Here is a 26,217-nt window from a genome sequence, read left to right as displayed (position 1 = left end):
TATAATCTTCACTACTCAGGAGAGATCTGAGAATTTTGGTTCAAAGCCAGCTTGGGCAGGAAAGTCCATGAGACAATCAACCACTAGAAAACTGGAAGTGGCACTGTGGCTCCAAGCAGTAGAGAGATAGCTTTGAGTGAAAAAGCTCAGGGACAACACCCAGGTCCTTTCTTCAAGCCCCATGACAGACCAAAAAGAAAAAAGAAAAAAAAAAAAAAGAGATGTAATGTTTTTCATTTGCTTAGTTTCTCATGTAATCATCATTATTCTGACCCCAGTCTATGAACCGTACAGTAGGCTCTTTTCATTATGTGAAAACTTATTAAGTCAGGCACTGATGGCTCACACCTATAATCAATCCTAGCTACTCAGTAGGCTGGGATCTGAATATAGCAATTCGAAACCAGCCCAGGCAAGAAAGTCAGTGGGACTCTTACCTGCTGCCAAAAAGCTGAAAGTAAAGCTGTGACTCAAGCCTTGAGCACAAAAAGCTTAGGGAAGATCCCAGGTCTGGATTTCAAGGCCTAGAATCCATGTTAACCGCCCCCCCCCCCCCAAATTAAATACATTAAATGCATTGTTCAGATCATCACTTTGTGATTCCATCTTCCTTCTCTTATTTTAGGCTTCTTATATCCTCACATGTCTACTTTTTCTTTGTTCATTCCTCATTTAGTTGGAACATATCCTCCACTAACTTCTGGAGAAAGAATGGTTACACTATACATCGGTTGAGACATTTTAGGTTTGAAGGTATCTTTACTTTAGACTCATAACTGGGTGATAGTTTAACCTAGTATAGAATTCTGAATTACAAGTACGTGCATTATTTTTTTTCCAGAATTTTGAAGTGTTGATCTATCATCCTGTAATTTCCAGAATTCCAAATGAGAAGTCCAGTACATTCATCTCTGTATGCATTGTACAACTTGTACAACCTACTATTTATCTTCCTAAGACAAAGGTTAAAAGGAAGATACACAGAGAAAGAGCTCCTCAAATGTATGCTAGTCCTGGGTCTTGAACTCAGGGACTAGGTGCTATCCCTGAGTTTTTTTGCTCAAGGCTACTGCTCTACCACTTGAGATACAGCTCCACTTCAGCTTCTCAGTGAAACTGAAGATTGGAGTCTCACTAACTTTCCTGGCCAAGCTGACTTCTTGAATTATGATCCTCAGATCTCTTCCAGAGTAGCTAAGATTATAGGCGCGAGCCACCAGCGCCTGGCTGGCTATATTTCTTCTAAATGAAAATACCAAATCAATTATCTACACTTACGGCTAAGGAGAAATTAGTTACAACACTACATAGTGTATAATTTCTATATGAAGCCCCAAAACAATGCTATACCAAGCATAATTGTGGTAGTAAGGTTACAAAAGGCACACACTACCTCTAGAGTGTTAAGACAGTTTTTATACTGATACTGGTGGTTGTTACATCCAATTTTACACTTGGCACTTAGCATTTTCCCATTTCTCTAAACTGAAGTATCTTTATTTTAATTTTTAAAGAACTGCTTGGTAATTTTAACTTGATTTAACATAGCAATGTTTTGCTCTTATCAAGATGATAGTCTGTAATTATGAGAAAGAACAAATATTTGATAGCCTTTTCCAAGCGTTTTTTCTACTGCACCCCCTCTTTCCAAATTAACAATTAACCCAACAGTTTAGAGGCAAAAATGTTTCACTTCTATCATTTTCAGAAAAAGCTGTGGTGCTGCTGTGGCTCAAGAGGTAAGAATGATAGCCTCTAGCAAAAGAAGCTCAGGGACTTAAGTGTCTGAGTTAAGCCAGGACTGGCAAACAACAACAACAACAAAAAAGACATAGTACTCGGGCAACACAAGTGAATTACCATGGATATAACTTCAGCTATACATGGAAAAAATATTATCAAGGCAATCGTCTTGAAAGTTTGGAGCTCTTCATCCTAGAGGTTTGTTTTAGGGCCAGTTTTCATCCACACTGGCTAGTCTTTTCTTGCTCAAGGTTAGTGCTCTGTCATCTAAGACACACCTCCAGCCTGGAGTTTTGGTGGTTGAGAAAAAGTCACAGTAACTATTTTGTCCAGGCTGCCTTTAAGACTTTGTCTTTTTCTTTTTTGGTACTGGGGATTGAATCCAGAACGTTCCACTTGCTAGGCAAGAGCTTTGCCACTGAGCTACATCCCAGCCCTGCCTTTAAAGCTTTGGTCCTCAGATCTCATCCTCCTGAGTAGCAAGGAAAATGGTCATGATGAGAAAGAGGAGAGGAGAGAGGGAGGGAGAGACAGACATACACAGAGTGATAGAGAATTTGTTTTTTTGCCAGTCTTAGGGCTTGAACTCAGAGCCTGAGCACTGTCCCTGGCTTCATTTTGCTCAAGGCTAGCACTCTACCTCTTGAGCCACAGCGTCACTTCTGGGTTTTTCAATGTATGTGGTGCTGAGGAATTGAACCCAGGTCTTCATGCATGCCAGACAAGCACTCTACCCTAAGCCACATTCCCAGCCCCCAAGAGAGAATTTTTTCTTCTTAATCTTAGAGCAGGAGTTTATAGCTTTATTGGAAATTGTTTCCTCTCAGCACAGAGAAAGATTCAAATGCAAGTCCCTACATTTTCTGGTATGACTTAAAATACATTGTATCATTACTACATATTTATACTTCAATAAATCTTAAGTCTATAAAGCACATTTCTTAAAGCTACTATCAGAAAAATCTATAAGCAAGCTCTATTCTGCCTCCGTTCTCAACAACTAGCCTTGCATTTATTACTTTTCTCATACAAATCTCATCATCCATTTTAAAACTTGATTCAAGAACCAGATATAAACCAAAACCCCAGAACTATGGACTATCTATATTTGCCTGGATCACCTCACATACAATGATGACCTTCATTTAAAAAGCCTTTTCTTATATTCAATGTTTTAACTCCCAGAGTTTTCCACCCAACAGTAGAACCACAGTACTCAGAATTCTCAGCCAAGGAGTATATAATCCTACTACTACAATGTATTACTTCAGCACATTTTTTAAACATGTTAAGATTGAAAATCAAAAATGGTGCAACAGGGGCTGGGGATATAGCCTAGTGGCAAGAGTGCCTGCCTCGGATACACGAGGCCCTAGGTTCGATTCCCCAGCACCACATATACAGAAAAACGGCCAGAAGCGGCGCTGTGGCTCAAGTGGCAGAGTGCTAGCCTTGAGCAAAAAGAAGCCAGGGACAGTGCTCAGGCCCTGAGTCCAAGGCCCAGGACTGGCCAAAAAAAAAAAAAAAAAAAAAAGGTGCAACAGATTCAGTTAATAAACTAGTTAATAGCTTAGCTGTTTATTTTTAAAGTTGAATAGTCCATTCAACATGTATGACCTAATGCTTCTAGAAACCGAGTACATGATTTGAAAAAAATTCATTATCAAACTGTGACACAGAATTATTTCGTAGGGAGAGAATTAATAAAATACAAAAAAATAGCTGGGAACATGGCGTAGAGGTAGAGTTTTCCTCATAAAATACAAAAAATAAGCTAGGAGGTAGTGGCTCAGGCCTGTAATCCTAGCTACTCAGGAGGCTGAAATGAGGATTGTGGTTCGAACCACCCCAAGCGGGAAAATCAGTGAGGCTTTCAACTCCAATTAACCCCGCTTCTCCTTCCGCGCCCCCCCCCCCCAAAAAAAAAGCTGGAAGTGGAGCTGTGGCTTAAAGTGGTAGAAAGCTAGCCCTGAGGAAAAACTCAGGGACAGCGCCCAGACTCGGAATTCAGGCCCCAGAACCTGCACTCAGAACCCCTCTCTCCCCCACCCAAGGTGAACTTAAGAATTTTTATGGGGGGCTGGGGATATAGCCTAGTGGCAAGAGTGCCTGCCTCGGATACACGAGGCCCTAGGTTCGATTCCCCAGCACCACATATACAGAAAAACGGCCAGAAGCGGCGCTGTGGCTCAAGTGGCAGAGTGCTAGCCTTGAGCAAAAAGAAGCCAGGGACAGTGCTCAGGCCCTGAGTCCAAGGCCCAGGACTGGCCAAAAAAAAAAAAAGAATTTTTATGGATATTTTGGATGTCAGCAAAGGCCCTTGCAAAGTAAAATTCTGAGGCTTTCTATTTTAACCACGTTTCCGAGAGGGTTAGTAGACAGAAGTGGCCTGCAGAAGGAACGGGCAGTGTCTACGGGGGGAGGGGGGCGATTACAGGTCTTCCTAGAGAGACCAAACCCTCCGGACACTCGAGCAAGGACGCAAGCCGTCCTTAGCTTAGGTATTTCAATTCTTGGTGAAGGAGGACTTAGGCACGCGGGGGCGGGGGGAGTCCGGCGAGGTGAATCTCAAGTCAGCCACATCCGGGGAGCAGGGGCTGGAGGAACGAAAAGGTAACTTCCAGAGGCTCTTTACCAGAGAGCCCCGGCGAAGCGCAAGCCCGCCTCCTGCCGACCTCCTGTGTCTCGGGGAAGACGTGACCCAACTCCCCGCAGACCTCCGGCGTCTCGGAAGCCGCTTCCCCGCAGCGATTCCAACGAAGACCGGCAACTCACGCGCGCCCGCGACTCGCAGTCGCCGCGCATATACGTCACTCGCGTCGCAGCCAATCGGCGCGCGGCAGGTCACCTCTCCGCCCAGGGCGCGCAGCCCCTCCTGCGCCGGGCCCAGGTCGAGAGCGCCCGCCAGCTGCTACCGCGCTCGCGCAGGCGCAGTAGCCAGCCGAAGAGCCGCAGCGGGGGGACAAGAGAGGATCTGCCGCCGCTGGCCCCAGGATGGTACTGGAGAGCGTGGCCCGCATCGTGAAGGTACAACTCCCTGCCTATCTTAAACAGCTCCCAGTCCCGGAGAGCATTACGGGGTTCGCCCGGCTCACAGGTAAACTCCACACTCGCCAGTTCCCATCCTTGCACGTCCCGCGCGGAGGGGGAGGTGCAAAAAAAAAAACCTTTGTGGCAAGGGGCGGGGCAAACCCCTAGCGAGCACCACGTGACCGTGCGTGCGCCTGCGCAGTGCCCCGGAGGTGGGGTTCGTGGCGCGCAGCCGCCCTGGGAGGTGGACGTCCCTGTCGGGTGGCGGGAGACCAGGATTTTACAGGGAAGGTGCCGAGTTTGGAGCGGGCCCATCTGGTTCCTTTCCTGCCTTGTTCCTCGCTCTGGGCGATGGAGTCCTGATTATCTTAGCTGGGTCCCCCGCCTGAGTGGGAATGCTTCGAGCATACACGGAACGCGAATGCTTCATTTATAACCTCCCTTTCCCCGACGGCTGACCTGTCCTGGGGTGATGCGAGGTCACCTCTCCGCCAGCACCCCGGGAGCCAGTCTGCGAGGAAGGTGGCCAGAAAGTAGTCCAGTGCTGGTATGGTGGGTGGAATCTTAAGAAATAAAACGTACATGAAATCATATACGTATGCATGTGTGTGTGTATACATAAACATTGGGCAACTAAGGCCTCTCGTGCCAGCAAAGGCATAGCAACTCAGGATTTCACGCCTTGAATAGAAACTCTCCAGTATGCAGCCACTTCTTGATTTGGTTGGGTTGGCGCTTTACAGTGTAAAGGAGACGTGTGTATACCATACCCCCAGACTGAATAGGATGCTGGGGGGAAAAACCCAGCAAATATGGAGCTCCTGTGTACAAACATGAATTAAACCCTACCTCAGGAAAATAGGGTTGCTTAACTTGGAGCGTTCTAACGATTTAGTAGCTGATTTTGAAATGTCATTAGAAGACCCATGGAGTGGAATAAATGTTAGGTTTATCAAAAGACTAAAAATAGTAGATCAAAAGACAGAATTAGTACCAGATTGGTAAGAGCTATTTAGAGGTGGGTATCACACTCCAAGGAAGATTAAAAACAAAAGCAAAAACAACTTTCCTGGAACACGTAGTGTGGTGCTTTCCATAGTAGCCCTTCTCAGAGATTTCAAACAAAACCAAACTGTGATGGTGAATAAATGTAGATGAAGTAAACTGGATAAGTCAAACTGATTTTTATGGTTATGCATTGTTATGTGGATTGTGAAGTTTTTAACATTTAGATATTAAGGGTTTAGTGGAAAATATGTAATTGAATAATAAACACTAAAAAGAACCATCTAAATCTCAGAAGCAATTTAGAAGTAACGAAGTGAAACATTTTGAACCATTCTCCAATAGCTGAAACATTGGGATTTCTTTTTCACTAGTCAACAGCCATATATCAGTTGTCATTTTTTCTACCTTGGGGTCGTATGTTCTTGAATGTAGCCACTAAATTGGTAGTACAATGTAAAAAGACTATGATTTAGCCATATATTCCCTTTTGTCAGTTGATCTTAATTTGAATGACTTGAACAGCCAACAAGGGAACTGGCTTCATTCTGCAGTCCAGGACAAGCTGAATTGCATGTGCCCATTCTGATGGTGGCAGTGTTCATACTAAGTTTCAGATTTTTGTAAAGGTAGTGTAATTAAAGCAGAATAGAAAGTTTTGCTAGGAGATTTTAGAAATGTGGTGGGTTTTTGTCTTTGTCTATTAAGATTCCTGCTCTTAACAAATACTTAATTCCTATTAACGGCATTAAGGAAATGAAACCAATTTTTCTTTGCTCTTAGATTAATAGCACATAGTATGTACCATTCAAAAATTGTTGTGTTTAACAATATCACAGTATGCCTTCAGTTTAGTTCTCATTGTCTTTATTTGAGAAACACGAGCCTACTTGTAATACCAGTTTTATGGAAAAAAAAGTAGCTGTTTTGAATTGGACAGTTAACAGTTGTGAGTTGTTGTTTTTAAACTTTCTACTTTAGGAAAAAAAACTTGAATACCTTTTTTCTACTCTTGAGTCTCCAGAATAGATGGTGAGAACTAAGGACATTTGGCTTTTTTGAATGAGCTGCTTATGGAATCCATCTGTAGGTTTTGGTTGAAAAAAAAGCAAGACCTAGACAACTTCTCAGCAGTTAATGTAAGATAAGAGTCTAGGAGGCCAGAAAGTATTCACTTTTTCTTCTATGAAAGTTAGATGCAGAGTTACACTTTGCTTTGTTGCCTGTTTTTCCTTCCTTATTTAGAACTAAGAGGTGTTTTGTTTTTTTCTCTCTCTTAAGCAAGTGTCTCATGATGACTCTGCATTGTTGGGAAACAGAAGTAATTATTATACAGGAGATAAAAATACAGACAAGATTCCTCTCAAACACAAACTCATGTTACATTCAAAGTATATTGTAATATTTGGGTCTCTAAAGAAATATTTTTCTTATTGTCATATGAACTTGAAATTAGCACCATACTGAGAAAAATATTCCCATTCAAAAGTTGGAAAAGTTTATTTCGAGATTATAAACTATGAAATTTTGCCCACTCAGATTAGTTTGGTTTTTAAAACTTACAAGCTTTTCTTTACTCTTAAAGACAAATCAGTATGAAACTTAGGTAGTAAGTTTCCCAGAGTAACAAAAGCATGTCAGAGCTCAGAGCTGTAAGTTCATTCGTGTTGTTTATCCAGAGGGGCCGGTTCTGGACTTGGAATTTAGAAATAGAACAGAGTTAAAAACATATACTCACAAACATACTGTACAAGTATGTTCATGGCAGCCATTTAATGTGTAATTGTTCCCATACTGGAAGCAATTCAAGTATGCACCAACAGGAAAATAGGTAAATAAGCCATAGTTTATTCATAACTTAAAAACAAAACTACTTAGCAATAAAAAGGAAAAAATTATTGGCCCACTAGATGAAACACAACTTTTATGTTGATTGAAAGAAATTGGTTAAAGTAGTAGTGGAGAATATACCAGACAGGTATGGGAAAGTACTTACTGGAGTGGTGGAAGGATTTTTTTTATATACTTGGATATAAATATTTCCGCATATTTTTACTGGAGGCTACAGAGTATTTACTTGACAAAATTAGAGCCTACTACTTAAGATCTGTTTATTTTACTTTGTGTAAGTTATTTCTCATTTTTTAGAATAAAAGGTGAGTTTTCGGATTAGGGAGACACAAAAATTCAAAGGAAAAAATTGCATTTATTTATTTTGCTGGTTCTAGGGATTGAACTCAGGGCCTGGGCATTGTCCCTGATCCTCTTTGTGCTCAAGACTAGCGCACTACAATTTGAGCTGCAGCATCACTTGCAGCTTTTTCTGTGTAGTTTACTGGAGATGAGAGGCCCATGGACTTTTCTGCCCCGGCTGCCTTCAAAGTGTGATCCTCAGATCTCAGCCCCCTGATAGCTGGGATTACAAATGTGAGCCACCAGTACCCAACTGCCTGTTATAAATTTGAAAAAAAAAAATTCCTAGTTTCTTATTAGTCCTCATTAAGGTACATTTGTTTCTATGTTTACTTTAATAAAAGATTTTCTTTTATAGCTCGGCACTAGTAGCTCATATTTGCAATCCTAGCTACTCAAGAAGTTAAGATCCAGAGCATCACAGTAGAAAAGTCCATGAGACTTTTATCTCCAAATAACTAGCAAATCGTAGGGCTGGTAGTATGGTCCAAGTGGTGGAGCATCAACTGAGTGAGCAAGCTGAAGAAGCCAAAGGCTATATGGGAGATAAAAACAAGTAGGGGCTGGGAATGTGTCCTAGCGGTAGAGCTCTTGCCTAACATGCATGAAGCCCTGGGTTCGATTCCTCAGCACCACATAAACGGAAAAGGCCAGAAGTGGCGCTGTGGCTCAAGCAGTAGAGTGCTAGCCTTGAGCAAAAAGAAGCCAGGGACAGTGCTCAGGCCCTGAGTTCAAGCCCCAGGACTGGCAAGGAAAAAAAAAAGTAGGACTATGTTTACTTATTCTGATAAGTAAACATATATCTGAAATAGTGTTATAGCTACCTGTGACTCTGTAAGAAGGTTGACTATGTCTCCTCTTAAGCCTAATTATTTCTCCTTGATTTAATGACCACTGCCTTGGTTTCAGCTGGAATTATTTTCTGGAGGACTATTTCATTGTATGTCTGGGAGGTTGTGTTCTCTCACCATTGCTTTGCTCTGCCTCATGGCGTTCTTCTAATTCATTTTCCGTAAGAGTTTGATTTCATATATGGTTAGTTAGGTTGCTTAATATTTAAATATTTCAATGATTTTTTGTTTTTAGTTATGATGATGGTAATTCCTGGTTTTAAAAAAGACAAGCACAAATATACTTACTAGGAACAATGAGGTAGCATATTTGAAGTAGCACGTGTTTCTGAAAAGTTAGATTTTCTGTTTCACAAATTTCAAGGTAGCCTACAAATTAAAATTACCTGGTCCTAACCAACCAAAAAGAAAAAAAACTTACCTGGTTCTATTAGGGCTACTGTGTGATTTACTTGCAGTTTTACAGATAAGCTAAATGAATGTGAGCATAACAGATAAAGAAGAACCCACACATACGTGTGTGTGTGTGTGTGTGTGTGTGTGTGTGTGTGTGTTAACAAGAACACTGTAGATTCTGACAGGTATGTCCACTTAGTTTCAGAATGGCTTCGCTTGCTGCCTTTCCTTGGTGTACTCGCCCTCCTTGGCTACCTTGCAGTTCGTCCATTTCTCCAGAAGAAAAAACAGCAGAAGGATAGTTTGATTAATCTTAAAATACAGAAGGAAAATCCCAAAGTGGTGAATGAAATAAACATTGAAGATTTGTGTCTTACGAAAGCAGCTTATTGTAGGTGTTGGCGTTCTAAGACGGTAAGATGTCCATTTCTGTATACGATAAAATTGTGTAGAATGACCGTAAGACCAAGAATTTATTTTGATTCCTTTTTGAGCCTAAGTAGTCACTCATGAAATCATCCAAAGATGAAATTTTTTAATTTAAAATATAGACCAAATTATTTAAATTGTTAGATTTGCTGTGATATGTTGCTATTCAATAGAGAGTATGAGGGACTAGGAATATAGCCTAGTGGCAAAAGCACTCGCTTCGTATACATGAAGCCCTGGGTTCGATTCCTCAGTGCCACATATATAGAAAACGGCCAGAAGTGGTGCTGTGGCTCAAGTGGCAGAGTGCTAGCCTTGAGCAAAAAGAAGCCAGAGACAGTGCTCAGGCCCTGAGTCCAAGCCCCAGGACTGGCAAAAAAAAACCAAACCAAAACAATAGAGAGTATGACTCAAGAATTCTGTCTGTTGATTCTTTTTTGGTTTAATAAGTGCTACACTTTTTATGAAAGCATTTCACAGATATATCTATTTAATGAATTATATCTCTAAATAACACTTGTAATTCTTTTTTCTTTTAGTTTCCTGCCTGTGATGGTTCCCATAATAAGCATAATGAATTGACAGGAGATAATGTGGGTCCACTTATATTGAAGAAGAAAGAAGTATAACATTAATGACTTAGCATTGGTCCAGTGTGTGCTTTAAAATATTTCTCATTCTTTGTGTATAGAAAATTCTTTGAAATGGTGTCTTAATTATTATTACTAGTTGAATAATTATTTCTGCCAATTTATTTTCTTGCTACACTGCTGCTTATATTTGATACTTTTGTATAGTCAGTCATTTATATAGTAATTGTGGAGCTTTCTGATTTCAGAGAATCAGTGTATCTTCCACCAATAAAATCAATATTTCTTTTTTAGTTAATTGGGGGTCTAAATTTTGGCAATGGGTCCGAGCTGTACCATTGAATATTCATTCAAGATAATATATACTTCACAAATATTTTTCATACTGGTTTTGTTTTGACCATTTGCAGTGGTTTGGCCTTCCATACTTCATTCTCTTCTTGGTGAATTAAGAAAAATATTGCCATCAAGAATTTTTGAGGTTACAGAAAAAATTCTTTGTGTTCTAGAGATTCTTGTTTCAATAATCTAAATATCTCAATTTCAGAAAAAGTAAACTGGATATAAAAAGTTCCAACAGTAACATTGTTCCAGCAATGTAACATATTTGTTTACTTTAGAAAATGTGTGTGTCTGTGTGTGTGTATATGTGTGTGTGTCTGTATGTCTTGAGCTCTTTGGCTCAGTGACAGCCTGGGTACTGAGAACTTTGAAAGGTAAACTTCTGGCTGCTGTAACTTGAAGGCTAATTAGAAATAAAACATATCCGAACCCAGATTAAAATGATAGTTTAGTGGTAAACATAGTTTTTTTCTTTTTAATAAAATAAACTACAATGTAAGTTTACTGGAGAATTTTTACAACATTTGTTATTTTTAGTCTACAATTGGAGCCTCTGCTATTGTATTTTACACTAAAATTCTCATATTAATAATCATCCTTGGGCTGGGAATGTGGCTTATTGGAAGAGTGCTTGCCTAGCAAAAATGAAGCCCTGGGTTTTATTCCTCAGAATCACAGAAATAGAAAAAGCCAGAAGTGGTGCTGTGGCTTAAGTGGTAGAGTGCTAGCCTTGAGCAAAAGAAGCTCAGGGTCAGTGCCCAGGCCCTGCGTTCAAGCCCCAAGACTAGCAAAAAGAAAATAGTTATCCTTAAGTCTGTGTACTAAGGGTACAACCCCCTCTGTTCACTGTGTTTTCTTTATCCAAGAAGAAGATCCAGGAGGCAGACAATAATAAAGCTTCCAAAAATAAGGTATCCAAAAATGTTCATTTGTGCACATTTATGTGCATCAGAAACTACACCAAACATGGTACTTGGATTTGGGGTGTGTTACAGGTAAGTTAACAGATTTCAGTGTGTAGTCTTAGTGTTCTCATGACTAATGGCAAGAACTTCAAAGCTATCAGCAGAAATACAGTCAGTTTTCTGACACCTTTAACAAGGTGTATGTCTAAAATTGTTTCTGTTCTTCCCAATTGCCAGTGGAGGAGAAATGTCACATTTCTTTCAGTTCTGTGACTCTGGGTATTTTTTGAAAGCTTTTATCTAACACCCTCCAGGAGTGTGACTTGCTGCTCATTTTTCCCTTGGTCATAAGTCTTTCTAGAAGTCATTGCCAAAAGTGGATATTCAATACTTTTCTTTGTATAAAATATTGGAGCTCACCACAGCATGGTTTTACATATGTTCTAGTGGTTTCCAAACATAAATTACACAGTAGGTAAATTGACTCAAAATGTGTAATCTCCCATGAAATTGTCAACTTTTAATTTAGATAAATATGAGCATTTAAAAATTGACAGTTTTCATAAAAAATTAATTTAAGAAAGTAAAATGGTTATGCTCTCTGAATTGTTTTCCCGCACATTGTTAAAGAGCTATCCCAAATATTTTCCCACCTAATGAAGCAAGCAGTTATTTTATGAAGTCCTTTACAGAAGCATCAGTATCATTTACCACTGCTTGAAATTTACAGGATTGTTTCATCTATCATGTATGCCTTAAAACATAAACATCAAGTAACCAAATTCAGCTTAAATACATGTCTGAGCTGGGCACCGGTGGCTCACACATGTAATCCTAGCTACTCAGTAGGCTGGGATCTGAGGATTGTGGTTCTAAACCAGCCAGGGCAGAAAAGTCCATAAGACTCTTATCCCACATAAACTACTCAGAAAAAGCTGGAAGCAGTGCTGTGGTTCAAGTGGTAGAGCACTAGCTTTAAGCACAGAGAGGCTCAGGGGCAGAGAGCCCAGGCCCAGAGTTCAAGCCCCAAGAGGGTGGGGGGGGGGGGAGAAATACATGTCTGAGGTTTCTAGAATCTTTGGGAAAGAGCCTTCGGGAAACAACTCTGATCATTTGGAGGACTGCCTCTCCTGCTTAACTAGGGAACTACTCATGCCTTACTCAGCAGGTGAGCAACCACCACTACATAAATACCGGGTATCCCAAGCTTGCGTTATTAATGATTCACTTGTGTGGATAATTAAGCACGTTGTGTTATGAAAAGCACATTACAATGCATCTTTGAATTTGGTGCTCCGTATGATGATTCACTGAAGGACGTTTGTATGGCGTAACCTAATTTGTTAATAAGCCAGCTGCTGATATATAGAATTCTTCCCCATTGTGAACTTGGTCTTTCCTTGGGAATGTGCTTTCAGACTCTTCCTGTACAAGCATTTGTAAACCCTCCTATCTTAACAGGGTTTTTAAGAAATTAAAGTGGATATTTTGTTTGAAACCTTCCAGGCATATCTAACTAATTGCACTCGGCTTGTTTAGAATTCATGGGGGCAGCATCACCTTTCTGAATCCCAGGGGCCATGTTAGTAATGCGCATACTGAATTCCTGAGTGACTGCTCAAAGTCTCCTCATTCTTCCTTCACACTCACTTCTGAAAAGACTGGCTATCTGATTTCTGTTCCTGAACAGGTATCAAAAGGATTCTGGTAGAGGTAGGTAAACAATGAAATCTATCCTGTGGCCGGAGAGATGACCAAAAATGAACTAAACATTAAACACATAGGTGCCTCAGCATATTGCCCACACCACAGTCCCTGAGGACATCATTGTAATCCAATACCTGTGGTGTTCAGTGGTGAATCTGAAAATAAGTAGCACTAAGTAGTAGCATGTGGTATTTGAAAACGCAGGACATAGCTGGGCACTGGTGACTCAGACCTGTAATTCTAGCTACTCAGGAGGTTGAGATCTGAGGATTGCAGTTAGAAGGCCATCTTGGGCAGAAAAGCCTTGAGTGAATCCGTTAACCAGAAAGAAAAAAAATGCAGAACTGGAGATATAACTCAGGTGGTAAATACCAGCCTTGAGAGGAAGAAGCTGAGGGTGCATTCGGGGCCCTGAGTTCAAGCCCTCTGACAACATGAAAGAGAACACTCAAGGCAGGATATGTGTTTCATGTAGGGAGACCAATGTGTGGAGTTGAAAGTTCAGTGTTTAATACTTGGTATATCCATGGGGAAAGTTTGTGCCCAGTATACTTGAGTCATTCCTTCATATGTGAAAGCTTTATCATAGGAACATTTTCTACTCGGTTGAGCCATTTTTTAAGTTTAATGACTACATAATTTGTTGGAAAACTGAATGAAACAGGAGTGATTTAAACCACATAAACTGGATTCCTTGACCTTCACTTTCATGTGAGCAGCTTTTCCATGACAGCCTCTGCCTTTGCCCCAAACAAGTTGGGCATAGAGGCACCTAGAGGTTTCTCCATTCTTCCATCAGAACTGCATCGAACCCAAGTCCTTGGACTTGTTAGGCACATGTGTTCAACAGCTTGAGCTGATTTCCAGTTCTTTATGTAATAGCACTAACTTTGTCTTGGTTGACTTGAAACTTGAAATCTTGTGTCTCCAGGTTTGTTGGGATTATGGACTTGCACTGCCACACCCAGCCACTGCTTTATTGTTTCTCTCCCCCCACCTTTCCCTCCCTCCCACCCTGTCTGTCTCTCTCCTACCATGCTTCATCTGAAAAGCCTCAATTTTCTCCATAATGGCTATACTGGCTTATATTCCTCACCCACCATGTATAAGAGTGCCCCTTTCGCTGCAGCCTCACCAGCATTTACCATCTTTTTCTTTCTGAGTCTAGCGTTCTGGCTGAGAAGAGATGGCATCTCATTAGGGCCTTGATTTGCTAGAGGTTGAGAGTGGGTGTGCAGGGAAGCAGTTCTCTCACTCTCCCTTCACTGTAGTAGAGCTTCCTGTTGTGAAGACCTCAGCACACTAGCTTGTCCCACAAGCTTGTATACACTGCTGCCACCTCGTGGCCATATCCTAATCCTCACAGACCTATTGATGCTTAATTCTAGTGCTGCAGAATACTGCTAGAAAGGATGCTAGTAAATATCACCAGGAAGATGTGCCAGTTCCAACTCAATATGCTCAATATAAATAAATCCCAAACAGAGGAAAGTAATCAAATTTACAAATATAGCAAGAGGTTTTTTAGCACCTCATCCTAAAAAATTAAGTGGATATAAAATTAGGAAGGCTCTCTAGATGGTACAAAACTCTTCAACAGTTGAAGAATTCCTATACTTTCTGGACATCATGATGCACACCTTAACACTTGACACTTGGGAGCCAGCCTGGGCTACATAACAAGGTTCTATATTTAAAATATATATAATTTAAAGCTGGTGGATCACTTTTTCTTTACTTTTTTGTCTGAGACCGGGACTCAGTATCTGACAGTTGCTTTCATTCATTGGCTGGCACTCTACCACCTGAACCACACCTACAACCCCACAAGACCCCATCTTAACGATTAAGTTGGGTGAAGTGGCAGGTTCATGTCATCCCAGCAATGTGGAAGGCCTGAAATAGGATCTTGGTTTAAAATGGCTGGGCAAAAAAAAAAAAAAATCCTATTAAAAATGGCAAAAGCAACTTTTTGCTACAACTGAGAATGTAGTTCAAGTAGTAGAGTGCTTGCTTGCCTAGTAAGCAAAACCTGGAGTTCAAAACTTCAGTATCACCCCCCCAAATGTATTCATTCCTTACACATATGAAGTAGTTATAAAAATCAATGCGACACTAATGACCTAAAGATAAACATCAAATTATTTCCTGGTGTACAAAACAAAGCATCATTGCAAAACAATAATATGGTTATTCAGAATAAATGCCTAAACTGTAGAAATAAAAACATCTAAATCAGAGAAACAAGAAATTAAAACAAACACCAGGACATATTCATTTAAAAATGAAGGGCATTGGTGGTTCATGCCCATATTCCTAGCTACTGAGATCTGAAGATTGTGGTTGGAAGCTAGTCCAGACAAGAAAGTCTGAAAGACTTTGTGCCCCAGTTAACCACCAGTCAGCCAGAAGTGGAGCTGATGGCACAAGTGGTAGAGCTAGCTTTGAGCACAAAAGCTCAGAGTCAGCACCTGGGCTCTTAAGTTCGAGCCTTAGGACCAACACACCCACACACAAACACGCAAAGTGTTGAAGAGACCTATTGCACATTGTGACTAAGGTTAGTATTTTGTATATTCAGTAATCAATAAGTAAATTCCTATGAAAACCTGGTGAGGTAATATTTGTTAATTAGCTTGATTTCACCCTTCCCTTGTTGATATATGCAGATTTCAAAACATAGTACACCATGAATCCAAGTTTTTTTTGTCTATTAAAGTGTTTTAAACTCCTAAGTTATTTTTTAAAATCTTCCTAGAACTTTGGACTGTGTGCTTTGTCATTTACTTTGCATGGGAAGAGAAATGACTTGAGGCAAGAACAATTGACTCACAGTCAGTGGCTTGGTTGGTAGGTCAAGGGTCTAGAAGGAAAGACTGGAAGATAGGGGAAAAGGTATGTTAGAGGCCTATAGATTAAACACATCATGTAATTTATTTTATGTACTAACTCTTACAGAAAGTATCTATGAACAACTAAGTTTTCAAAATGATTCAGTCAGTTGAAATCAGCCAATGGCTTCCATCAGTCGCTTCAGCATGGATGTAGTTGGTGACCGTGTAGCAGTTGGGTTTGAAGGCTATGCAGGAGCTTGAACAGTAGAACTTTCTACTGACCAAATCTTCTACAGCTCTTGCTGCTGATGCAGCTGCAGGTTAAAACAGTAACAAGTTGAGGCTTCATATATAACACTGTCCCTCAAGGGCAGTAATGAAGTACATGATGATAAATTGATATCCTGGATCATTTCCTTGTAGGAAAAACAATTCATCTTGACTGGAACTGATGCTTATTCTAGGTGTGGATCTGTTCCTTCTGCTCGTATGACTTCAACCAGCACCATGAGCCAAGGGCTAACGGAGTAGTTATCCACCAACATGCAATCCTTCCTATCACTACATGGGACCATTGGGTTTATAGCATGCAGTTGCAGTAATTCAGGTATCCTGTCACAAACTGCAATAACCAGCAGCTGTAAAACAGCCTCCAGTAGCGATTTGAAGCTTCAAGAATGAGACAGCAACTTGTACTGTAGTCTAGATCATGACATGGTCCCGTCTCTGACAGACCAGATCAAGGCTGATGGGAGTGTTACCACTGACCATTACCACTCCCAGTGATTTTTCTGGGAAAGTTTCCCTTTCTATTGCTGATATTCAGTGATGTTACACAATGCAAATGAGTGGAGATGAAGGTTGTTGGCACTAAGAGTTTTCTAGATAGTTCCTTGCTCAATTGTCAATTGCTCGATTTAAATGAATGGGTGTAGTAGCCAAGGCTGAGTATAGCATTCTACATTCATTTGAGAAGGAATATAACACAGATCATAGCTAGTAGAGAAAAGAGAGAATACATGGAGCATAAGAGACCACCTGCAGAGACAAGGGGCTATGGTTAAGATCATAAATGTTTTCCTTGTCCTAATCTACTAACTAGAATCTTAGAGCTTTTCCTAGATGGAATGAAACTATGAAGCAATGGATCCAAATGTTCCAAAGGGTGGGCAGTGACTGTGTGTGAAGTACAGCCCAGATCTTCTTATCAGGACTCCGGTACTAATGCTGTCTCCTTAGGGGTTACAACAAAGTTGTTCTAGAAGTTGTTTTCAAGCCAAAAGGAATCAGGCAATGCAAGTTTTCTCTGTTCTCAAAATCTGTATCCAAACGACTTTTGGATTTGAATACATATTGTTGTCTACAGCACTTTAAGTAATGTTTTGTCCACTAAAGGAATAGGAAGCTAGTAAAAAAAGTATTTGAGTATTTGTGTATTAGAAGCTAAGCCAGTGAACTAGAATAGAAACTCCAGAAATACACTCAAGTATTTATATGGAAATTCAATACATGGCAATGAAGACATTTTGAATCATAGGAGGGAATGGAGAGGTATTTTGATAAATGCTATCTAAAACAGATTGAATTGTATTTCTCCCTTCCTTAAAATATGCCCTATCCTCTAGTGTCACAGAAAGTGGCCTTGCTTGGAAATAAGAGTGTTGCAAGTGTAATTAGATAAGGTGAAGTCATACTGGAGTAAGGTCGTTCTTAATCCCATGACTCATATCCCTATAAGAAGGGAAAAGTTCAGCACTGGAGGAAGAGGAGGAGGAGGAGAAAGAGGACTTCTCTGCCAAGCATCAATTGGGAAAAATGTTTTTCAGGAATACAAAGAATGCAATATTTTTACAAAAGTCCATAGTGCTTGGTTATTCTTTTTAGAAAAGTATAGAAAAAAGTGGCCCTTTTCTCCAGTATCTAGAGTAGGATCATATATAGGTTACATACAGTTTAGAAACAAATTTAAGAAATCAAATAACAAGGAATCCTTTTCACTAAAGCCTGCACTTGAGCATCAGTTACCTTGGTTCTGATTTATGATATCCCTTCCTAACACAACCCCACAACAACCACAAAGACACACTCCATGAGATCATTTGAAAAGTCTTGACAATGACTCTTCTACCTTTAAGATAATTTTTTATTTTTATTTATTTATTTTTGCCAGTCCTGGGGCTTGGACTCAGGGCCTGAGCACTGTCCCTGGCTTCTTTTTGCTCAAGGCTAGCACTCTGCCACTGAGCCACAGCGCCACTTCTGGCCATTTTCTGTATATGTGGTGCTGGGGAATTGAACCCAGGGCCTCATGTATAGGAGGCAAGCACTCTTGCCACTAGGCCATATCCCCAGCCCCTTTAAGATAATCTTGAAGTCAAATGAGACTGCACTTGATTTGTGCTTTTATATTAGTAGAGCAGAATTCATTAGCCAGAATTGAAAAGTAATTGTTACTAAGGCGGGGGGGGGGGGGGGGGGATCCTCTCATTTATATAGTAGTCTGTTAATTTTCATTTCTGTATATTACCTAGATTTTTAAATATTTGTTAAAAAACTTTATTTCCATTTGTCATTTATTTTTATTTTTTCAAATAAAAACTGTACAGATAGTGTGTTATCTACAAACTGCTAAACCACACTTTCAATGTAAGAGCATCATGGAAATAACAAAAGACTACTTTTTGCTTACCATTCTTTATTCAAGTAGTCATTAGAACTAGAATTTCAAATATATTTAGTTGAGCCAGTTAAAACTGATGTGTATTGAAGTGGAAGTGTGGCTCAAGTAAGAGAGTGTAGCCTTGAGAAAAAAAGCTGAGGGACAGTGCCCAGGCCCTGAGTTCAAGCCTTATACCAACATATATAAACAAACAAACAAATTAAACTGATCCGTGTGCTGGTGCCTGACCCCTGTAATCCTAGCAACTCAGGGGGCTGAGACATGAAAATACCATTTCAACCTCCCCTGGACAGAAAAGTCAGATTGTTATTGCCAATTAACCATCAAAAAGCCAGGAGTGGAAGTGTGATTCAAATGAGAGACTATCAGTCAAACAAAAAAGCCAATTAAGCACAAGACCATGAGTTCAAGCCTCAGTATTAACCACAAAAAAGATACAAAAATTGGGATGTGTTATTTGTGTTGTTTCTGTCATTTTTTTTCTTTTTCTGACCAACTTTTTTTTTTTCAGTCCCGGGGCTTGAACTCAGAATCTGGGTGCTGTCCCTGTGCTTTTTTTTATGCATAAGGCCAGCACCCTACTGCTTGAGCCACAGAGCCACTTCTGGCTTTTTCTGAGTAATTATTGGGGATAAGAGTCTCATGGACTTCCTTGTCTGGCTTGGCTTTGAACGGTGATCCTCAGATATCACCCTCTTGTATAGCTAGGATTATAGGCATGAGCCAGCAGGGCCAGGCTCTGACCAACTTTTAAAATGGCCCTCTGAAGTGATAGGATTTCTACTCTTCTTTGGAAACTCAGGCTGTCTTACCATAGCCAGCAGTCCATTAAATTCTTTTTCTTAAGCTTATTATGGCATCTGATTCACCCTTCTGGATTGCTTTATACCTCCCTATTCACAAATTGACTTTGTTCTTGGAAATATATAAGTACTAAGAGAAAATTCTACTTAGTATTGATTCTTGAGAAGCACAAATCAAGAGGAGAGCCCTGAGGAGAAAGATGGCGCCGAGACAATAGGGAGGCACCCCGACTCGCACCAACTGAATAGCGAGCTGGGAACTCCAACACCCAACACTCCACCAAGAACCCAGCAAAACCAGCATCCAGAAGCAGTGGAGAAACGCAGGAAAACAAAAAGGAGCAAAAAAGAAGAACCGAAAACCTACACGGAGCCGGAGATTCATCGGGGCACCCTCCCCCCACCAGCCGGCCCTGGCCCAAACAGGGTCAGGCTGGGAAAGGGAAACCCGGCGATCGGCAGACAGGTTGCCAGGAGCGCAGAATCCATATAGCGGGAGACCCCACGGACACAAAGCAGGGTGCGGACCAAGACACACCCAGCAGCGACGAGAAGTTCGGGTCCACACCGGATTCGGACAAGGGAACCCAGCGCGGCAGAAAGAGGGAACGGGGGAGCCACCACGACACTTCGCCAACCCCTGAAGGGCCAACGGCGGTGCGGGACACGCACACAAAGCAGCAAAAGTGAGTCCCCCATAATCCCTTCCCCCAACGGGAGACCCAAGCCCGACAAAGACGATATATCTCCCTCCCTCCCCCTCCCCACTCCCGTGGGAACAAAGATTCCCCAAATCAGGCGGGAAGCTCCCAGCAGGCACTGGGAAGCCAGTCTAGCAGGGGAAGGGCGGAACAGCCCCAAGCCCCCAAAGGTTCCTGAACTGGCAGAACCGGCCCCGTCCCCTTCCCAACAGGGGCCAGGGACGGCCGGCAGGGCAAGCCCCACCCGAGGCGCCTAGACCTTGCGGACTCTTACAACTAAAATCACAGGCGCTGGTGGGCAATACCAGCCCAGCAGGGTCACCTGAGCCTGATCTCGTTCCCCCTCCTCGAAGCGGAGGCGAGGTCTGAGGGTGCCAAGCCACACCCGGACAGTCGATCCCACTGGGCCCCACACATACTGCTTCCCCCCCCCAACGGACTCGCGGGAGGGCGCAAGCACAACCCAACAACCCAGGGCTCGCTCTGGGAGGCAGACCCCACTTAAGTGCCTGTTGTAGGGGACTCACAGTGCACAGGAGGGCGGGGCCCCGGCGAAAGCGCCCGCTCTGATAGGCGTGCCCTGCACTGGTGGGCGGGGCCACAGCGACAGCACCTGCTGACGCAGACACGCCTACACAGAAGGGAGGGAAGAACTACACAGACTTCCAGATGCGCAAATCACAAAGAAACATAACTCAGTTCATCAAAGGACAAGCCAACTCGCCAGCTCCAAAAAGCAGCACGACTGGAGAGGAGATGGAGAATAAAAAAGCAAATGAGGACATGTTAACAGGAATGATCGAAACCGTCAGAAATGAAATCAGAAAACAATTCCAGGAGTTTAGAGCGGAAATCTGGAAGGACACCCAGGAAGCCAAGAAAGAAATGGAAGCAAAACTGGATACAATGCAAGCCTCGTTTAAAGAAATGGAAGCAAAAATGGATATAATGCAAGCCGCCTTTAAAGAAAATCTCCACACCCTGAGAATTGAAATGCATGAAAAAATAGATTTAAAATACAACTCTTTAAAGGAAGAAATTTCCACGATCAGAGCTGATATGACAACCATGAATAGCTCTCTGACATCCATAAACTCCGCAATTGAAACCATAACACAAAGAGTGGACCATATGGAATCCAGAATCTCTCGCCTGGACGATGAAGCAGCTGACAACAACCAGAAAATGACCACACTCCAAGAAAAGGTGAAGCTTCAGGGAAGATTACTCCAGGAACTAATGGACAAAGACAAGAGATATAATCTGCGTATAATTGGAATAGAAGAAGGAGCCGAATATCAGAGCAGAGGGCTTAATCATGTTCTCAATAAAGTTATTGCAGAAAACTTCCCCAATCTCACAGGGGACCCCATCCAGGTAACCGAAGCCTATAGGACACCTGGCAGGCCAGACCCCAGGAAAACCACCCCAAGGCACATAATATTCAAGACTACAGACCTCAAGATTAAAGAGCAAATTCTGAATTCAGCCAAAGCGAAGAAGGAAACTTTTTTCAATGGGAAGAGGATTCGAATAACATCCGACTTATCCACACAAACTTACCAAGCTCGAAGTGAGTGGAAGAACACCATCCAAGTACTTCAGAATAACAATTTACAACCTCGGATCAAATATCCAGCGAAACTGGAGTTCACATTCGAAGGGAGAACCAGATCTTTCCACACCAAAGAGGAGCTAAAGGAGTATGTGAATAAAAAACCAGCCCTACAGCGAATATTAAGAGGGGAAGCCCACCCAACAGAGATCGTAAAAGACACACAGACAGATTCAGAAAGAAACTTCAATAGCCAAAGTCCAGCAGAAACACAAGCTCACTAAAGACAAGAAGAAAAAAAAAAAACAACAGGAAAAAACAGCCCAACAAGAAAATGGAAGGAGAAAAAACACCCTTATCCTTGATCTCTTTAAATATAAATGGCTTAAACTCCCCGATCAAGAGGAGCAGACTGGCAGAATGGATCCGCAAGCAAAAAGTTGACATCTGTTGTCTACAAGAGACCCACCTTACAGCAAGGGACAAAAACAGGCTTCGAATGAAAGGATGGAGCAAGATCTACCAAGCAAATGCACCCACCAAAACGGCAGGTGTAGCCATCCTGATCTCAGACAAGCTGGATTTCTCTTTAAAGTCCACTCAAAAAGACAAAGAAGGACACTACATATTGATACAAGGAAAAATCCAGAATCAAGACATCACGGTGATAAATGTATACTCACCGAACAAAAGAGGCCCGACATATGTCAAGCAAATTCTCACAGAATTACAGAGCAAGATAGATGCAAACACAATCATAGTGGGTGACTTTAATACTCCTCTCTCTCCAAGAGACAGATCCAACACCCAGAGGATTAGTAAGGGAGCTGAGGACCTAAATAACACCATTGCCCAAATGGATCTAACAGACCTATATAGAACCTTCCACCCTACAGAGACCCAATACACCTTCTTTTCAGCAGCCCATGGATCATATTCCAAAATAGACCACGTCATAGCCCACACAAAGAACCTCAGCAAATACAAAAGAATTGACATCATCCCATGTATTATATCTGATCACAGTGGATTAAAGGTAACCCTCAACAACAAAGGATACCACAGAGCCTATACACACTCTTGGAGGCTAAACCCCACGCTGCTATCCAACACTTGGGCCACAGATCAAATTAAAGATGAAATCAACGAATTCATAAGCCACAATGACAAAGAAAACACATCACAAAGAAACCTATGGGACACAGCTAAGGCAGTACTGAGGGGCAAGATCATTGCACTCAGTACTCACATTAAAAGAATGGAAGCAGAGCAGGTGAATACCCTCACGATGAAACTAAAACAACTGGAGAAACAAGAAATGACAGAATCTAAAACGACTAGGAGGGGAGAGATTACAAAGATTAAAGAAGAGATAAATCTGATTGAAAATAGAAAGACCATTCAACAAATAAATAAGACTAAAAGCTGGTTCTTTGAGAAAATAAACAAAATTGACAGACCCCTTGCAAGACTCACAAAAAAAAGAAGAGAAGAGACTCATATACGTAAAATCAGGGACTCCACAGGAAAAATTACAACAAATACACACGATATTCAAACAATCATAAGGAGCTATTTCCAGAACCTCTACTCAACAAAAAACAATAATTTTACAGAAATGGATCAATTCTTAGAGAAGTACAAACTACCCAAACTGAACCAAGAAGAAATAAATCAACTAAATAAACCAATAACTTACGGTGAGATACAGGAGGTAATCAAGAACCTCCCTACTAAGAAAAGCCCAGGCCCAGATGGATTCACCAATGAATTCTACAAAACCTTTAGTGAGGAGCTAATTCCAATACTCCTCAAACTCTTCCGCGAAATAGAAACGGAGGGAAAAATCCCGAACTCATTCTACGAAGCTAATATCATACTCATCCCCAAACCAGGCAAAGATCCAACAAAAAAAGAGAACTACAGACCAATATCACTAATGAACACAGATGCAAAGCTCCTCAATAAAATATTAGCTAACAGGATCCAGAAAGCGATCAAGAATATCATACATCATGACCAAGTAGGCTTCATCCCTCAGTCACAAGGATGGTTCAACATCCGTAAATCAATCAATGTAATTCACCACATAAACAGAACTAAAATCAAGAATCACATTGTTATCTCAGTCGATGCCCAAAAAGCCTTTGACAAAATACAACATCCATACCTATTAAAAGCTTTGGAGAGAACAGGAATAGATGGAACATTCCTCAAAACAATAAAAGCCATATACAACAGACCAACTGCTAATATCATATTAAATGGAGAGAAACTTAAATCATTCCCCCTAAACACAGGAACAAGACAAGGATGCCCACTCTCCCCACTTCTGTTCAACATAGTACTGGAATCCCTAGCCATAGCAATAAGGCAAGAGGAGGACATCAAAGGGATCCACATCGGCAAGGAAGAAATCAAGTTATCCCTATTCGCAGACGACATGATCTTATATCTCAAGGACCCAAAAAACTCAGTACCCAAACTCCTACATCTAATAAACCAATTTGGCAAAGTAGCAGGATACAAAATCAATCCACAAAAGTCAGCAGCTTTTCTGTACACCAGCAATAGACAAACAGAAAAGGAAATTATGGAAACGATTCCATTTACAGTAGCCAAAAAAATAATAAAGTACCTAGGGATCAACTTAACCAAGGACGTGACGGACCTATTCAATGAAAACTACAAAAATCTAATAAGGGAAATCAAAGAAGACACAAGGAGATGGAAAGACCTCCCATGCTCATGGGTAGGCAGAATCAATATAGTGAAAATGGCCATACTGCCCAAATTGTTATACAAATTCAATGCAATACCTATCAAAATCCCAGCCACATTCTTCACTGAAATAGAGAAACCAATCCATAAGTTCATATGGAACAGCAAAAAACCTAGAATAGCCAAAGCAATTCTAGGCAAAAAACATAGTGCAGGAGGTATCACCATACCAGACTTCAAGCTCTACTACAAGGCCATCATAACAAAAACAGCATGGTATTGGTATAAAAACAGATCGGAAGACCAGTGGATTAGAATTGAAGACCCAGAAATAAAACCGCACTCTTACAGCCAACTGATATTCGACAAAGGAGCTAAAGACATACAATGGAATAAACATAGCCTCTTCAACTACTGGTGCTGGGAGAACTGGGCAGCCATATGCAGAAAACTCAAAGTAGACCCAAGCCTATCACCATGCACCAAGATCAACTCAAAATGGATCAAGGACCTCAACATCAGACCTGAATCCTTGAAACTACTGAAGGACAGAGTAGGAAAGACACTAGAACTTATAGGCACAGGAAGGAACTTCCTGAATAGAGTCCCAGGCGCACAACAAATAGGGGAAAGACTCAACAAATGGGACTACTACAAATTAAAAAGTTTCTGCACAGCTAAGGTCATAGCCACCAAAATAGAAAGACAGCCAACGATATGGGAAAGGATATTTACCAGCACAGCAACAGACAAAGGCCTGATATCTGTCATCTACAGAGAACTCAAAAAACTAAGCCCCTCCAAGCCCAATAAACCTATTAGGAAATGGGCAAAAGAGCTAAAGAGAGACTTCACAAGAGAAGATATAAAAATGGCAAAGAAACACATGAGGAAATGCTCAACATCCCTGCTAGTAAAGGAAATGCAAATAAAAACAACCCTGAGATACCACCTCACCCCAGTTAGAATGGCCTATACTCTGAACTCAGGAAACAACAAATGCTGGAGGGGCTGTGGGGAAAGAGGAACCCTTCTCCATTGTTGGTGGGAGTGCAAATTAGTACAGCCACTTTGGAGAACAGTATGGAGGTTTCTCAAAAAGCTCAATATAGACCTACCCTATGACCCAGCCATACCACTCCTAGGCATCTATCCTAAACAGCAAAACCCAAGATATCAAAAGGACATTTGTACTTCCATGTTTATCGCAGCACAATTCACAATAGCCAAAATTTGGAAACAACCCAGATGCCCCTCCACAGATGAATGGATCCAAAAAATATGGTACTTATACACAATGGAATACTACATAGCGATTAGGAATGGTGAAATATTGTTATTTGCAGGGAAATGGTCAGAACTCGAACAAATAATGTTGAGTGAGACAAGCCTAGAACACAGAAAACAAAGGGGCATGATCTCCCTGATATATGACTGTTAACAAAGGGAGATGGAGAGACAGTAGAGACCAAGTCTGTGAACACTGTATATGTGCTTGATACATTGTATACTGCATATGGGTCTACCTGACCTAGACAAGGGATGGGAAAACAGGTTGTAAGATATCACAAGAAATGTACACAATGCCCTACTATGTAACTGCACCCTCTTTGCACAGCACCTTGTAAAAAAAAAAAAAATTTATGTTCAATTGATAATAAAAAAAAAAATAAAAATTTAAAAAAAAAAAAAAAAAAAAAAAAAAAAAAAAGAGGAGAGCCCTGTAGAGAAA

At 41.2% G+C, this 26,217-nt stretch overlaps 1 protein-coding gene and 1 long non-coding RNA gene across 2 annotated transcripts; both read left to right on the top strand.

Annotated features, from left to right (window-relative positions):
* Nucleotides 1-2,763: 2,763 nt before the first annotated feature.
* On the top strand, nt 2,764-19,014 carry LOC125341639. Its single transcript, XR_007209031.1, has 4 exons — nt 2,764-3,053; nt 3,288-3,292; nt 13,671-13,676; nt 19,004-19,014. It is a non-coding gene; the product is annotated as an uncharacterized LOC125341639 (long non-coding RNA).
* Cisd2 (CDGSH iron sulfur domain 2) lies at nt 4,313-10,809 on the top strand. Its single transcript, XM_048333697.1, has 3 exons — nt 4,313-4,840; nt 9,418-9,632; nt 10,187-10,809. The coding sequence occupies exons 1-3, from the start codon at nt 4,738-4,740 to the stop codon at nt 10,274-10,276; spliced, it is 408 nt and encodes a 135-aa protein (XP_048189654.1). The 5' UTR covers nt 4,313-4,737; the 3' UTR covers nt 10,277-10,809.
* Nucleotides 19,015-26,217: the final 7,203 nt, after the last annotated feature.

This window comes from Perognathus longimembris, chromosome 24 (assembly GCF_023159225.1).
Source record: "Perognathus longimembris pacificus isolate PPM17 chromosome 24, ASM2315922v1, whole genome shotgun sequence".
NCBI lineage: Eukaryota > Metazoa > Chordata > Mammalia > Rodentia > Heteromyidae > Perognathus > Perognathus longimembris.
This window is presented reverse-complemented; position numbering and strand designations above follow the sequence as displayed.